The sequence below is a fragment of the Monodelphis domestica genome, chromosome 2 (genome assembly GCF_027887165.1).
Source record: "Monodelphis domestica isolate mMonDom1 chromosome 2, mMonDom1.pri, whole genome shotgun sequence".
Classification (NCBI taxonomy): Eukaryota; Metazoa; Chordata; class Mammalia; order Didelphimorphia; family Didelphidae; genus Monodelphis; species Monodelphis domestica.
This window is the reverse complement of record NC_077228.1, coordinates 512,515,387-512,529,791: the sequence shown is the minus strand read 5'-3', so window position 1 is coordinate 512,529,791 and position 14,405 is coordinate 512,515,387. Positions and strand designations below refer to the sequence as shown.

The following is a 14,405-nucleotide window of genomic DNA, read 5'->3' as shown; positions in this document are numbered from 1 at the left end:
AAGCTGCAAAGTGTAACACACACTGGAAGAGGAGGAGGACCTCTTGTTATTTGGTCTATTGCAGAAGGCTAAGGGACAGCCAGCAGCAGGAGACGAAGGCCATCAGGACTAGGGCAACCATGCAGGGCCTTCCATGAAACCAAGAACTGGGCCCAGTAGCTCCTCCCACCAGGCAGTTCATCACTGCCCCTCCACTCCATACAAACGATACACTCCAGTATACCAGGATCTTGCCAGGCTGACTCCAATGAGGCCCCTGGGCTTTGGTAAAGGAAAAAGTCTTGGAATAAGCCCCCAGAGGGCAGGGACTTCTCTCTGTCTAGACAGCCACTCCTGTAGCCCAGGCCTTCATTACCTCCTGCATTCTCCCCGCTCTTCTTTTTTGTCTTCTACAACGCTGCCAAAGTCAGATGTACTGCACAGGTTTCATCATGCTTGTTAAAATACCTCCACTGTTTTCCTGTTTTCTCTAGGATCAAATACAAATGCTTCAATGTGGTCCTCCATCACCTTTCTGTCCTTGTTTCCCATGGTTCTTCCAACACTCTCCATTCCACTAGGAAATAGTTTACCTAACCCAAATAACTCCATCTTGCTTTTAACAACAGGGCTGTACTTTGCTGAGAAAGCCAAAAAACAATGCCTGTGAAAAATTCCCTGTGCCCTGTTATCCTGTTCAAACAGGTTTCTTTAACTAGAGGTAATTGCTCATATAATTTATATCTTTAATCAACTCCAGGGGCAAACCGTTGCCTTCAGGAACAAATACAAAATGCTGTTTGGCATTCAAAGCCTACCCACCTCCTTTCCTTTCTTCTCACATGCTGCTCCCCACTGGGTACTCTTGGATCCAGTGACCCTGGTCTCCTGGTTAATCTATGAACAAGATTCTCTACCTTTCAGCTCTGGCCATTTCCTCTCTCTCTGACCTCTACCCCCAATTACTGAACTACCTGGCTTAAGTCCCAACTAAAATCTCACCCTCTACCAGAAGTCTATCTCATCCCCTCTTAAACCTAGCGCCTTCACCTGTTAATTATTTCCTACTTACCCTGTATATAGATTGCTTTGTGTATATTTGTTTGCAAGTTGTCTTCCCCCCATTAGATTATAAATTCCTTGAGAGCAGCTTTTTTGGGGGGAGGTGAACTTTGGATTTCTCCTGCCTGGCCCACACCAAGGGGAGTTTAAAATCCCCACCTCTAGGTCTCTGAAGAAAATTAGAGGCTTCTAAGAGGATAAAGTTGGAAAGTAAAGGAGGAAACTCAGCCAGAAACTCACTACCAAAATGGGCAATAGCTTGTAGCCACACTAAGATGCCAAAAGCTCAGCACGCTGCTCTCAGCTAATTCTCCACCGCCAGTCAGGGAAAAAGTGTTAGCTGAGAGATGAAAAATTCCAACTATATAGACCTTTCTCCCTTGTGTCTCCTCTAAATTTCCACATCTACCAATCACATTAAAGGCTTTTTCTCCAGGACTGCCCATACTTTTAGTTCTCATCTTCTTTGATTAGATTATATCTTTTGTGTTACTTAACACTTCTTTGTTAAGTTCACCTTTTTGTTAGTTATTTGACCTTTTTGTGATTAATTTAACCTCTATAGTTACTTAACATCTTTTTGTATTAAGATCTAAAAATACTTAGCTTAAAGTTCTAGCTTCACTATACACTATAAGGTGAGAACTAAGTACCTTCATTGTTCAATCAGGAGATTACAACTTTATCTAAGTTGGGTGGAGTAATTTAAGTTCACAGGGGGCTTTTGCTTTTCAGTATCCCCAGCACTTAAGCACTGTGTCTGGCACATAGTAGGTACTTTATTCATTTTTATTAAAACATGTTTCTTAATGACAAACAAAAAATATTTTACTACAATGTATTTGTTTATTAACTGTTTTCCCCCCTACTCTCATGTCTTCCTGTACCTTGTTGGTACAACAAATCAGAAAGATATTTTTTGTTGCTTTTCTGCATAAAACAATGTACAAAAATCGTTGAGTTTATATGAAATAACTGTGCATCTCCTTATCATAGTAAGTTAAAGAAAAAAAAAATCTATTGATGAATCTTTCAGGTACAAAAAATGAAAATGATTGACTAGCTGGTTTCTTTTATGTAGCGTTCTGTTTCTGGCCATCATATCTTTTTTTTTTAAAAAACTTATACCTTCTTAGAATGGAAACCAAGTATTGATTCCCAGGTAGAAAAATGATAAGGGCTAGGCAACTGGGGCTAAGTGACTTGCTCAGGGTCACACAGCTAGGAAGTATCTGAGACCAGATTTGAACCTTCCATCTCTAGGCCTGATTCTCAATTTACTGATCTACCTAGCTGCCTTGAAAAATACATTCTTTAAAACTGGAGTCTACCCTAGATTTTACAAATCACCTCACTAAAAGAGCTTGAAACTTAAGTGATGTTTTGTGAATTCTTTTATAAGTAACAGTAACTGATCCTCAAAGCACATTTACAAAGCATTATGCAGACAATATCAAAGAGAATTAATAGCTTGGCATGAAAATTTTAAAACCTTGTCCTATACCTCAAATGTAGCCCAGATACTTCCTAGTTGTGTGGCTCTGGACAAGTCACTTAACCCCACTGCCTAGCCCTTACTGCTCTTTTTCCTTAAAACCAATACAAAGGATTGATTTCAAAACAGAAGGTAAGGGGTTAAAAACAAAAGACAAAAGAACCCAAAAAAACAAACAAAAAAACAAAAAAACAACTTTGTCCTAGCAACCACCTGCTGAAAATTTCAAATGGATCTAAACAAGACAATGACTTCAAGGGGCAATAAGAAATCTTAAAATGAAGCCCAAAGCCTGAGATTAAAAAAAAAAAAAGGGAAGAAAATGCTAAGTCTCTTATGGCAAAAAAAAGTGTCCTGGGAAACAGATCAAGGAAAGATAATTCAAGAATTACTGGACTGCCTCAAAGCCATAATCAAAAAGAAAAATGGCCTAGATATTCTATTTCTAGAAAACTTTTTTTTTTAAACCCTTACCTTCCATCTTAAAATCAATACTGTTTTGGTTCTAAGGCAGAAGGGCAATAAGGGCTAGGAAATGGGGGTTAAGTGACTTGCCCAGGGTCACACAGCTAGTAAGTGTCTGAGGTCACATTTAAACCTAGGACCTGCCATCTCAGGTCTGGCTCTCAATCCACTGAGCTACCCAGCGGCCTCTATTTCAAGAAATCTTAAAAGGAAACAGTCCAGATTTTTTAGATGAGGGCAAAGTAGAAACAAAAAGGAACTAATAATCTCTTCTGGAAGAAATTCCAAAATGAAAACTCTGAGGAACATTGTAGCCATATTCCAGAACTTCCAGGTCAAATAAAAAATACTGTAAGCACTGCTGGTGGAGTTGTGAACTGATCCAACCATTTTGGAGAGCAATTTGGAACTATGCCCAAAGGGCTATAGATCTGTGCATTCCCTTTGATTAGTGTGTTAAAATTAATGGTTTGGCTAAATATATAAAAATTATCAATCTTTTATTTATAAAAGAGTGAGAGCAGAGGAATACAAAAGGGTAGAGAAGACCTATTTAACTAAATATTGTTCTAGTGCTTGGCTCAGCCAGGACTTGTTAACCTTCAACCAGAATTAAACTATCTCCAGAAGACAGGAAAGGAAAACCAGCTATCCATTCACCCAAGTTCCCTTTAAGAGGCAGGTCAAGACAATAACTTGAGCTGAAGATGAATCCCAAAGCCACTTCCTTCTTGAAGGGACTCTCTTTTAGAGTCCACTCTCTCTAGCCTCAGAAATTCAGGGCCTTTTATAGTGGCTTCTTGTCTTTTCCCCTCTTCACAGGGTCTAATCACAGCTTCCAAATTGTCTAGTCTTGCCCAGGGGGCAGTGGTTGTGGGAACTAGTTTGCACCTTTGGAGGGTGTGAATGGCTTAACAGAATTCATAAGTTTCTGACAGTTTGAGTTAGAAGAAAAGGGTGGAGCTCTCCAAGTAACTTGTTCTGTTGAAGGTTCCCACACAGAAAGAAGAGAAGCATTAAAATGTGAATAATGATAAAGAACTAAGCAAAGATAAATTGCTTGCATTCAAATGTGGGGAAATGAAGTGTGTCTTGGCTGAATCCATTATCATCAGTTATGGAGATGGGAAGATAGGGTCTGGGAGCATTCTGTTAGGTACTGATCTTAAGAATAGAAAGGGAAAACCCTTAGAAGGACAAGGAAAATCATCTCACAGAATAAGGGTGTACAAGCAAACATTTATTCTAATAAAAATAAAGGGGGATGGATGGGGAAAAGCAGATAACTCTTGAAACTTGACTCTCATTTGAGCTCATTAGAAGGAAGAGGAACATGTGCCCACAGTGGGGGTAAAAAATCCATTTCACTAAAAATAAATAGGAGGAAAAAAAAGAAGGGGAAAGGGGAACTATAGGGAGGGTAAACAGAGATAAGTCCTAAGCCTGGAGAAGGAAATGGCAAGTTGCTCCAGAAGCATTGCCAAGAAAACCCCATGGATAGTACTGGCAGGTTATGAGTTGGACAAGATGGAAAGATTAAACAAGTCCTAAGCAAAACAAATTATGTGCAAAAATATTGATGGCTCTTTTTGAGGTGGTAAAGGATGGGAACCTAAGGGAATGATGACAAGTTAGAAAATGGATGAACAACTAACTTATGGTATATAATGGTGAATGAATATCATTTTGCTGAACGTTTATGAAGGTAAGGACCAATGATGCAATATGCTACTTGCTACCTGACAGAGTAGTGAAGGACTTGGTTCTAAATTGGGGGTGGGGTGAGAGGATGAGAAGGCAGCCTTGACTGTTAAAAACAAATTAAATATTAAAAAAAAAAAGTGTGAATGAAAAGAACTTCTCTTTAGGGAACATTTGCTTAAGAGAATAAATTATTAATAGAATAAAATATTCAAAATCACAAGAGATGAAGTGGGAAGAGCTCTAGATTAAACCAGAAGACAAGTGTTTTAATCTTGGTTAGTGTATAAACTAGTTGTATGGCTTCAGGCAAGTTAATGATCATCTCTGGGCTTCCATTTTTTTCTACTATATCATGCTTCAAGGTCTACTGGGCTAGAATTTTGTGAGTCACTCAGTAGGAAAATTTACATAGAAACATATTAATTATAAATTATCTTTATTACTTAAAGAAGATCTGAGAGGACTCCAGATAAATCACTGTTTACCACTGGTTGGAGTAACTGGAAACAAAATGAAAATTAAAAAATGTATTTCTTTAAAATGGCCTAGTCAAATTTCTCAGTAATCACAGGTGGATATTTTTCAGTAGTTAATCCAACAAGTTTAAAATCATTAGTATCTATTAAGAAAGTTAAACAAGCTCCTTCCACAAACTTTCAAAATGTTCTTCAATGACTTGATCTTCATTTCCAGAACTAGCCAGTCTTCATTGCTCCCTTTGCAGATGGGGTGGCAGTGACAGGGTTTGTGCAAGGTCCCATAGCTAGTTAAGGCAAAACCAATATCCTAACCCTAACTTCTGAGATCTCACTCTGGTACTCACAGAATTCTGCCATGCAGAGCATGGGAGTCCTGATAAACATGAAGAAAAATGGACTCAACTTAACAGCCAGAATCTTCTTATGTGAGTGATCATTCCAAAATAAGCAAGGCATGAGTCACCCCAACCCACCTTTCTATGTTCTATGTTCTTTTTTTTTTCCTTCAAAACTCTTACTTTCCATCTTAGATACTAGGTATTGGTTCTAAGGCAGAAGAGCAGTAAGGGGTTAAGTGAGTTAACTGCCCAAGGTCACACAGCTAGGAAGTGCCTGAGGCCACATTTGAACCTAGGACCTCCTGTCTCTAGGCTTGGCTTTCAATCTGTTGAGCCACCCAGCTGCCCCTTCTATGTTCTTTATATAGTTTCTCAAGACTAAAGAAATCTGAAATGAGCTTAAAAAAAAAATCAACCTCTGTCAAACCAAACCAGTTTAAACAGTACTTGCACCTATTGATAATCAGAGTGGCCATGAATTTATACAAAGGTCATGGTCAAAAATGACTCATCTTCATATATATATATATATATATATCCTACTTTTAGTTTCATTGTTGTTATTTTTAATAAGGCAAATTAAAACAATGAGAATTTCAACACATATACTGAAATGGCAATAAAAGTCCCTCCAAGCAGAAAATGGACACATCTTTTAATATATTTTATAGATATTTATATATATTTTAAATCAAACACAATTAAATAGAATATGGTTTAGGTACATGAATACTTGGGCATCGGAGGAGTAATAGTGGTGGTACATAGTACCAAAAACCTATACACAGCCTTTCTGTTTCTTCTTGTTGATAATACAGTGTGCCTCTAGACAATCAAATATTGCAATGGAATAACATTCTGTATTCATTCAAAGACTCTCAAGAACGGAGATGATTGATAATTTTTATAAAGTGATTTTTTTTTTCCAAGTCCTTTGAAAAAAAAAAAGCGGTAACAGGAGAAAAAAAACCCTCCCCACCCAATCAAAACAGAAACATCTCACAAGGAAACATGGGCAAAAACATAATGGAGTGATACCAAATGCTGTGTTGCCCTGCTGAATTGCTGCATGGTTCTGAGCACAAACATGGCAGACACAGAGTCTGCTTATTGTCTTAATGACAATGAAAGGAACAAAGGTCACAAGTGGCAAAATTCCAAACTACCAGCAGAAGCAGGAGGTGGGGTTAACTGCCAAACAGAATTGATTGGTTTTTCAAAAAATTTCTTCTTAAAAACAAAACAAAACAAAATAAAACAGTCCTATCTGGGAACAGACATTCTAGTTTGAGGACAGTACAAGAGGAAAAACTGGAGTGAATATTTACGAGATCTAATCAATAAATCAATTGATATTTCTTAAATATGCTGCTGCCTCTACATATATTTTTGGACAGGGAGTAGTAACTGGAGAACAAGGAGACTTTGATGCTCACACATGGCATTCTTAATTGCACCTTCGGCCTTGTGTTAGCAACACAGAGTTACACCAGTGAAACCCTGGGTTTAAATATTTTGCATCTCAGAAGCTAGTAAAAATGCAAACATTATATACCTCTACCAAAGGCAAGGAGAGTGTAGTTAGGACTTCACTCATGGCCTGTTACTTTCCTTCACAATGAATGCTTCTGCAAAGGAAGGAAATGCATTTAGTTTGTAATTAATACTCACCTAGTTTTGGTAAGGAAAGCAAACCAACAGAGCTCCTGGCCAGCATGCCTTCCCAAGGAACATTTTAAGGAGAGGGCAGAAGCTTTTGAGCCACTTGCTCTGAAGGCTTCAGAATGTGTGATTATTACTATAAGTAACATTAGCAATAGAACAAGAGCTAAGCCTTCCCCTGCACCTACTAGAATGAGTGGCCCACAATTAGCCCCAAGAGTTTAACAATCTCTCAAAAATGGCTTCTCGCTGTTGAAGTCCAACAATCACATTCTTCTGGCAACAACATACAGTCCACCCTCTGTCTCTCTACAAACATTCCCTATGTGTGCTCCATGTGCAGTGATAGGCAGATTTCTGTATGTGACTCTGCACCTTGTGCGGGAGGCCTTGAATAGCTCCCAATTCTTCCTTAGGAAATGATGGCGAGATCAGTGATAAAAGTACAGTGCTTGTTTTCACTGGCTGTGTTAAAGAAGAATCCAACCAAAGGACAAAAGTTCACTTGTCTTCAAAAGCAGATTTCCTTGATCTCATGTCTAAAATCATAGCTGAAAAAAACAAAAACAAAAAACAGCCAGAGAGAGTTAAACTTAATCTGGATGATGCTCATTCATTAAGTATTTATTAATCGTGTGGTTAGGTCCTGAGAGAAATACCAAATTAGGCAGTCCTTGCAATCTCTGAGATAGCACTCGAAGTTGGGCTAAAGAGGAAGGAGAATGCAAGAAGAGTCTAGAACTTCCCAGCAGTGGCCAGCCAAGATTTCATTAAAGAGGCTGGACTTCACAAAATCAAACAATCCAAACTGCTCATCCAACAAGGGAGAAATTTGTTCAAGATCATAGAGCCAGGGACTGGTAGTAGGACTAAGCTCAGAAGCAGCAGTTTCCTGGCCTGCTGGCCTCTTGCACTGCAACAATGATGGGCCATGAATGATAACTAAACACCTTGACAAGCAAACCAAAACAGAAGATTTTGGGCTCTGAGATAAAAGGTGGCAAAATAGATGGATACATCCTAAAATATAAATGTGAATATAAGACCATTTGGACATACAGTATGCAAATTTTTTATTAAAAGCCTCATCTCCAAATTTATCTTTTCTGTAGGACCTTTACATTTCTCCCAATTAAATATATTACTGTCAATATAATATAAGGCAGTTGCCACAAAAACTAGGCCTCTATTTTTATCCTATGACTATATTTATCTCACTTTCATGCCACAGTACAAATACTAGAGTAGTGTAGATAAAAACCAACTCAACATATAATAAATGTATAACCCAATGAAATTGCTTGTCAACTCCAGGAGGAGGGAGGGAGACAAGAAGAATCATCTAACTATGGAAAAATGTTAAAATAAATAAAAAATAAATAATAAAAAAGCCCCAATTCAACAAAGGCTACGCTCCCTAGTAGAGCAGCACATACTGAGATGACATTTCCAGTGGAAATGCATCCTTACTATCATTTAAGAGTACTCATACTCAGAAACAGATCCAAATGAAGGCTTAGTACAGAAAAGGTACTATCCTAGAGTTTCAGGAAGTGATGAAGGAAGACAGGGTAGGGACCAAATCTAAATTCCAAATCCCCAAACTCCTCTGGAGAGATCCTCTTCTTACAGTTTTTCCAGCTCCTGCTCTCGTGAAACATATGAAGGAACTAGTTTGTGTTCTTTCAAAGCATCTAAGCAGAGCTGACCTTGTCATAGCTAACTCTGATATTTTGACTTCTTTGGGATGTCTGACATATTCACTGCTCTGGCCAAAATGAGGCTCTTGGGTCTTGGGGATGCTTCATTTCAGGGTAGGCACACTAACCTCCTTTCAGAGTCCTTACTTATGATCTGTTTGCTCAAATGGAGGTCTGAGGTTGAAACTGGGCTTGAACTTTCTTCAAATGTTCTCACGGGACTTTATTTAGAAATCAATTTCAACAGAAAGCAGATTCTGTTCAGACACGTGAAATGACTAAGGAACAATGAAAGAACACTATGTGGTTAACTGGGTGGTGACTGTAAAAGTGGTGTTGATGGCCACCATTACCTAAACCACTATAGCTAACTTCCCTTAGCTATATCTGTGATTTTCCTGCACTCCTTTCCCTCCTCTTTATTGCCTTCTGGTTTGTGTTATTTTTGCCCTTGTCTTTCAATAATGCTCAACAAAGAGCCCCATCAGGTTGGCGGACTCCTCTGTCCTTTTAATGTCCTGGGCAGAGAGAAGCTGGTGGTGGTGGTGGGAGCCAATGGAGGGCACCAGCTGCCAATCTGTTACCCTCATCCTCCCTATACAACAGACCCACCTGTTTGAGGCCACTTTTGAACTCCAAGGTGTTGCTGAGAATAGTCTATGGTGGGTTATGCCCCCATGCACCTTTTCATTTCCCTTTAAACATGGACTTTTTTTAGGGGAGAAGGGAGGTTAGAGAGGTAACGAATATATATACCCAGCATCTATGGCAGCCCTGCTATCATAAAACTGAAGAGATCAGATCACTATAGATCAATTGCAAGTGCTTCGTTTCACAACTATTTGTGTTCCTTCTAGTTTCATTTACAGTTTTCTTGGAATGGTGGAAATTCCCTGATATTTTGTGAGGCAACAGAATGTACAACTTTCATCCTCTTCCTCCTTAATGTTTTGCAAACAAATCTATTTACTAATGGATGCCTCTTTGCTCAGCAAAAAGCTTCAATATTTGCTGGGTAGTGTGGCTTCAATAACTGCAGTATTTAACATTTTTAGTTCTTTTTACTTTTATATTATCTCTTCTTTTTTGGGGGATATTTAGTGGAACTTATTTTTCACTCAAACTCTTCCAAAATTCCCTAAAATGCCTCCAGCACCATCCTTCCATTTGCCCAGGTTTATAATCCTAGATTCTTTCTTGGAGTTTTACCTCTCCTTCATTCCCAACTCCACCCCAAAGCTAATCAATTGCTAAGTTTCAGAAATTCTGGCTCCACACCTCTCCCCTCCATCCCCTTTCTCTCAGTTTTACTCCCATCACCCTGGTTCAGGCCCTCACTGTCTCTTCTCTGATCTGTTTCAGTAACCCCCTAACTGGTCCCTGATCCTCCAGCATCTGCCCTATTTCATCCTCTACATAGCAGCCAAAATTCAGACCTAGGCCACTCCTGTTTGCAGTTAAAAGCCCTTTAAAATCTTGCCTCCTGTGTTACCTCTCCAAACTGCTTTTCTGCTAGCCAAAATGGCCTATTTACTGTGCTCAGTTCAGACCACTCTCTCTCCATCTGTGTTTCTGCTCAGGCAGGAGGTCTTTCATGCACTTCTGTTCTCCTCCTCCTCCTGTCTCTGCCTCTGCCTCCTGGAATCCTGAGCTGAAGTTCAGCTCAAAAGTCATCTCCTACACAACAGATTTCCTGATCCTTTCTTAGTTGTCAGTGTGCTCACCCCAGAAATCACTGTATTTAGTTTGACTTATTTTGTGATTTGATTATCTGCTCACTTCTCTCCCAGGTGGACAATTTTGTTTGCCTTTGGGTTCCCAGAACCTACTAAGAACCTTATACACAGTTGATACTTAATAAATGCTTGCGGTTGTCAAAAACTGTAAGAAAAAACCTCTTCTTACAGCTGATTAACAGACAGAACAAGGCCATGCTGTTGTGACAAGCTGAAAGGGGCCAGTTTTATACGAGTCCTTACCTTGGTCGACTTCTCTATGGAAGAGTCCCACTGTGCCTGTTGCATCACATCATTTACGATCATCTTGGCTATCTTCCATGCCATTTCTTCTTGGGCCTACAACAAAACATTCAGCAACTAGCTAAAAGGCATTTACTGAATATGGCAATAATGTCACACATTTACTGCTCTCTAAACAGTGCATTTGGGATTTTACACTAGGCCAGCTTTATGTGTGTCCTTGACAGCCTCCCAGCCAGAGTGAGCTCTCCACTTATTTCATCAGTTCTCCCAGCTGCCCAGTGGGACAAAGGTTTTAGCTGTCAGCTTATATGAGAAGCCTGAAGCCCCAAGATTCTGTTACTGGTCCGGGCTTACCCAGTCAATTGGTTTCCGAGCCTGAGTTCTCAAATCCCCTAGCTGGCACATTTTCCATTAATCATAGTTAGGAAAAAGGCTTAGGCTGCTTCTCTGGCTCTAGTGGTTGAGGTGCCACCTTCTGAGAAATGCCTCATCAGCATTGCGCATTAGGGACAATTCTGTGGTGCTTGGTGAAGACCAAAAAAGGCTCCTCAGAATCTGCTTATTAAAGGACTAAAAGCAGATGTGAGTTACCACAAAGATTCTGACCTAGGGTGTCAAAGAAACCAAAGCCCTAAATTCCCCCAAGGCAATGAGCTTAGCTTTAGTGCTTTTATTCTCCAGGGAGGCAAGACTATTTCTTATAGTTATAGAATGAGAGAATTGATAAGTGACAAAGCACTAAGAACTACCTTATGGTCACCACACTGTCTTCAGCTAGACTGAATACAACAATTAGAAAAGAGAATGGGGGCCATAACTGCATCCTGGGCAAGGAAAGCCCTTTGATTTCACAATACTAATGAAACTCTGATATAGTCTCATTTATTTATTTATTTATTTGTTTATTTATTTTTTGAGCCCTCAATCACCTTCTGCCTTAGAATCAATACTATTTATGGTTCCAAGGCAGAAGAGTGGTAAGGGCTAGGCAATGGGGGTCAAGTGATTTGCCCAGGGTCACACAGCTAGGAAGTTTCTGAGGCCAGATCTGAACTTGGGACCTCCCATCTCTAAGCCTGGCTCTCAATCCACTGAGCTGAATGATAGTTACAATCTCGTATCCATTCTTATTTAGAAAAAAAAAAATTACCTCATCAGTGTTTCCCTGCACCCATTTCTTCATGGCTTGTGAGAACATGGATCCTATTTTTAAAAAGAAAAACAAAAACCAAAATTGATTATAGCTTTCCAGGTCCTATTACACATATATATGAAGTGCCTGAACTTCTCCTTAAATGAACCCCACATCCAGGATTAGAAATAACAAGATGGTTTTATTTTTTTACTTTTTCCTAAGCCTAGAAAATAAGCCAATAAAATATTTTTCTTCTGGAGAATCCATATCACACAAAGAGAATACAAAACATAGAATTCATTTAGCATATGGCTAGATCTTGTTGGTTACACAAAAATGCTTTAGGTTTCTCTATATATACTTTTTCTTGGTAACTGTTTTATGAGAAACACAGGAGCCCCTACAAAGTGGCCCCAGCAGCTGGGGCCACTTTGCCCCTGGGACAGCCTCCTTTATAAGTATATGAACAGAAAATTATTATTCCAAGTCTATCCAGTCTTAACTAGGCAAGAAAAGTACTTGCTCCTCAGATTTGTGGGCTTCCTTTAGTTTGTGCCAGGAGCGATCCATGAATCTTGCCCTCTTGACTAGTATAAAATAAGGGCTCCCTGGAATTCTGTACGACCCTGAACCTAGCCCCCTGCCTGGCCAGCTCCTTAAGAGATCAACCAACCATCCATATCCTCCAGAGAATCCTCCCCTCTCTGCTACCTACCTGTGACAAGTAAAGACCCTCCTTCCCATATCCCATTTTGCTTATCATATACTCCAAGTTTCCCACTAAGCTGTCCTTGGGAAAAAGCTATAATGACTAAAAAAATGTGCGGTACCAGTTGGATGCCTCTCTCTCATACTGAACAAGTCCTAAGCCAAAGATAGTAACCTCATCAGCTCCCACAGGTTTAACTATCATCTCTATGCAGATGACATATTTGTACATAATCTATTGTGCTTACTAATCTCTAGGTACAGAAAGAGAGAGCTACATTTCCCCTGAACTCCAGTCCTACCTCACCAATTGCCTAATGTTGGACATTTGGAAGCAGAAGTCCTGGACATTCCATACAAAAATGGAACTCATCTTTCTCCCGAAATCCCTTATGTTCAAAGGCATAAATCAGCCTTGCAGGTTCCCAGGTTCATAGCTTGGCACTACTGTCTCCTCCTCACCCCACATACCTATCAGTTGCCCAGTCTTGCCTAATTTCCCATCTGATCCTTCTCTCCACTAAACTCTATCTCCACCCCTTTAGGAACCTGCCTAAGCAAAAGCTGCTTAACTAGTCCCTTTGCTTCAAGTCTCTCCACACTAGTCTAGTTTACACACTGCTGCTGACAATGAGATTTTCTTTAGGCACAGATCTAACCATGCAACTCTCCTACTCAATTGAACATCATGGGCTCCCCAGTGCCTCTTGAACCAAGCATAAAGGATATGGTTTAGCTGCTAAAGCACTGTACAATCTGGCCCTACCCCAACCTTTGGAGTCTCACTGGGCATTGTGTTCTTCATCTTCTAAAATTCTGTAATCTAGTCCAACTGGCCTTTCCTTGGCTCTTCACATATGATCCACCATCTCCTGAATCTGTGCCTCAGTCCTGGCTGCTTGCCATGTTGAGAAGGCATACTTTCTCTCACAGAATCCTCCTTTTCCTTCACGACCCAGCTCAAGCCCCATCTTTGACAAGAAGGCTTCCCTTACTCTTCCTAGCAAACCATGCTGTAGCTAATGACTGCATTAGTTCTGTCTGTTCTCTGACACAGACTTGTTTCCCCCAACAGAATATAATCTTGTGAATGGGAATTGTTTCATTCTTGGTATCTGATCCCAAGTGTCTAGCTAGTGCTCTCCCTTTTAAACTTTGATATAGTTTTGTAGGTATAGCCATTTGTTTATGCACTACAGTTATCCTGTATACACTCAAAAAAGAAAAACAACTCTTACCTTCTGTCTTAGAATTAATACTAAGTTTTGGTTCCAAGGCAAAAGAGGGGCAAGGGCTAGGTAATCAGGGTTAAATGACCTGCCCAGGGTCACACAGCTAGGGAGTATCTGAAGTCATATTTGAACCCAGAACCTACCATCTCAGGCCTGGCTCTCAATCCACTGAGCCACATAAAGACACATTTTAAAACCCACCTGTTATTTTCCTCATTAAAATGAGGTCCCTGTAAGCAAGGCTTATTTCACTCTGTGCACTTCTGGATACAATACATTCTGTTTTCCCAGTGCCTAGTAGTGTCAAAGCACATGGCAGGTGCTTAAAAAATACTTCATGGAGGGATTATTAATTTTAATAGGTAAACTGCTATATTAAATCTTTAACCTTTGCAAAAAGGAACTACTCTGCTCCATTTTTGAATCCACATAAATTTTTTTTTAATCTAAAGCAATTCAGTCAA

General features: G+C 39.7%; 1 protein-coding gene across 10 annotated transcripts in view; it reads right to left on the bottom strand.

The window, feature by feature from the left end:
* Positions 1-6,160: 6,160 nt before the first annotated feature.
* Positions 6,161-14,405, bottom strand: part of AKAP10 (A-kinase anchoring protein 10) — a 58,437-nt gene continuing 50,192 nt past the window's right edge. For 4 of the 10 annotated variants that reach the window (XM_056819651.1, XM_056819652.1, XM_007485785.3 and 1 more), the window contains exons 13-15: positions 12,017-12,069; positions 10,864-10,959; positions 6,161-7,735 (exon numbers count right to left, since the gene is read on the bottom strand). In XM_056819651.1, the coding sequence (XP_056675629.1) occupies positions 7,730-7,735; positions 10,864-10,959; positions 12,017-12,069 (155 nt within the window). In that variant the 3' untranslated portion in view covers positions 6,161-7,729. Of the gene's footprint in view, positions 7,736-7,766; positions 9,163-10,863; positions 10,960-12,016; positions 12,070-14,405 lie in introns of those variants that run through there. The other 6 variants (XM_056819655.1, XM_056819656.1, XM_056819649.1 and 3 more) reach the window with 4 other exon arrangements.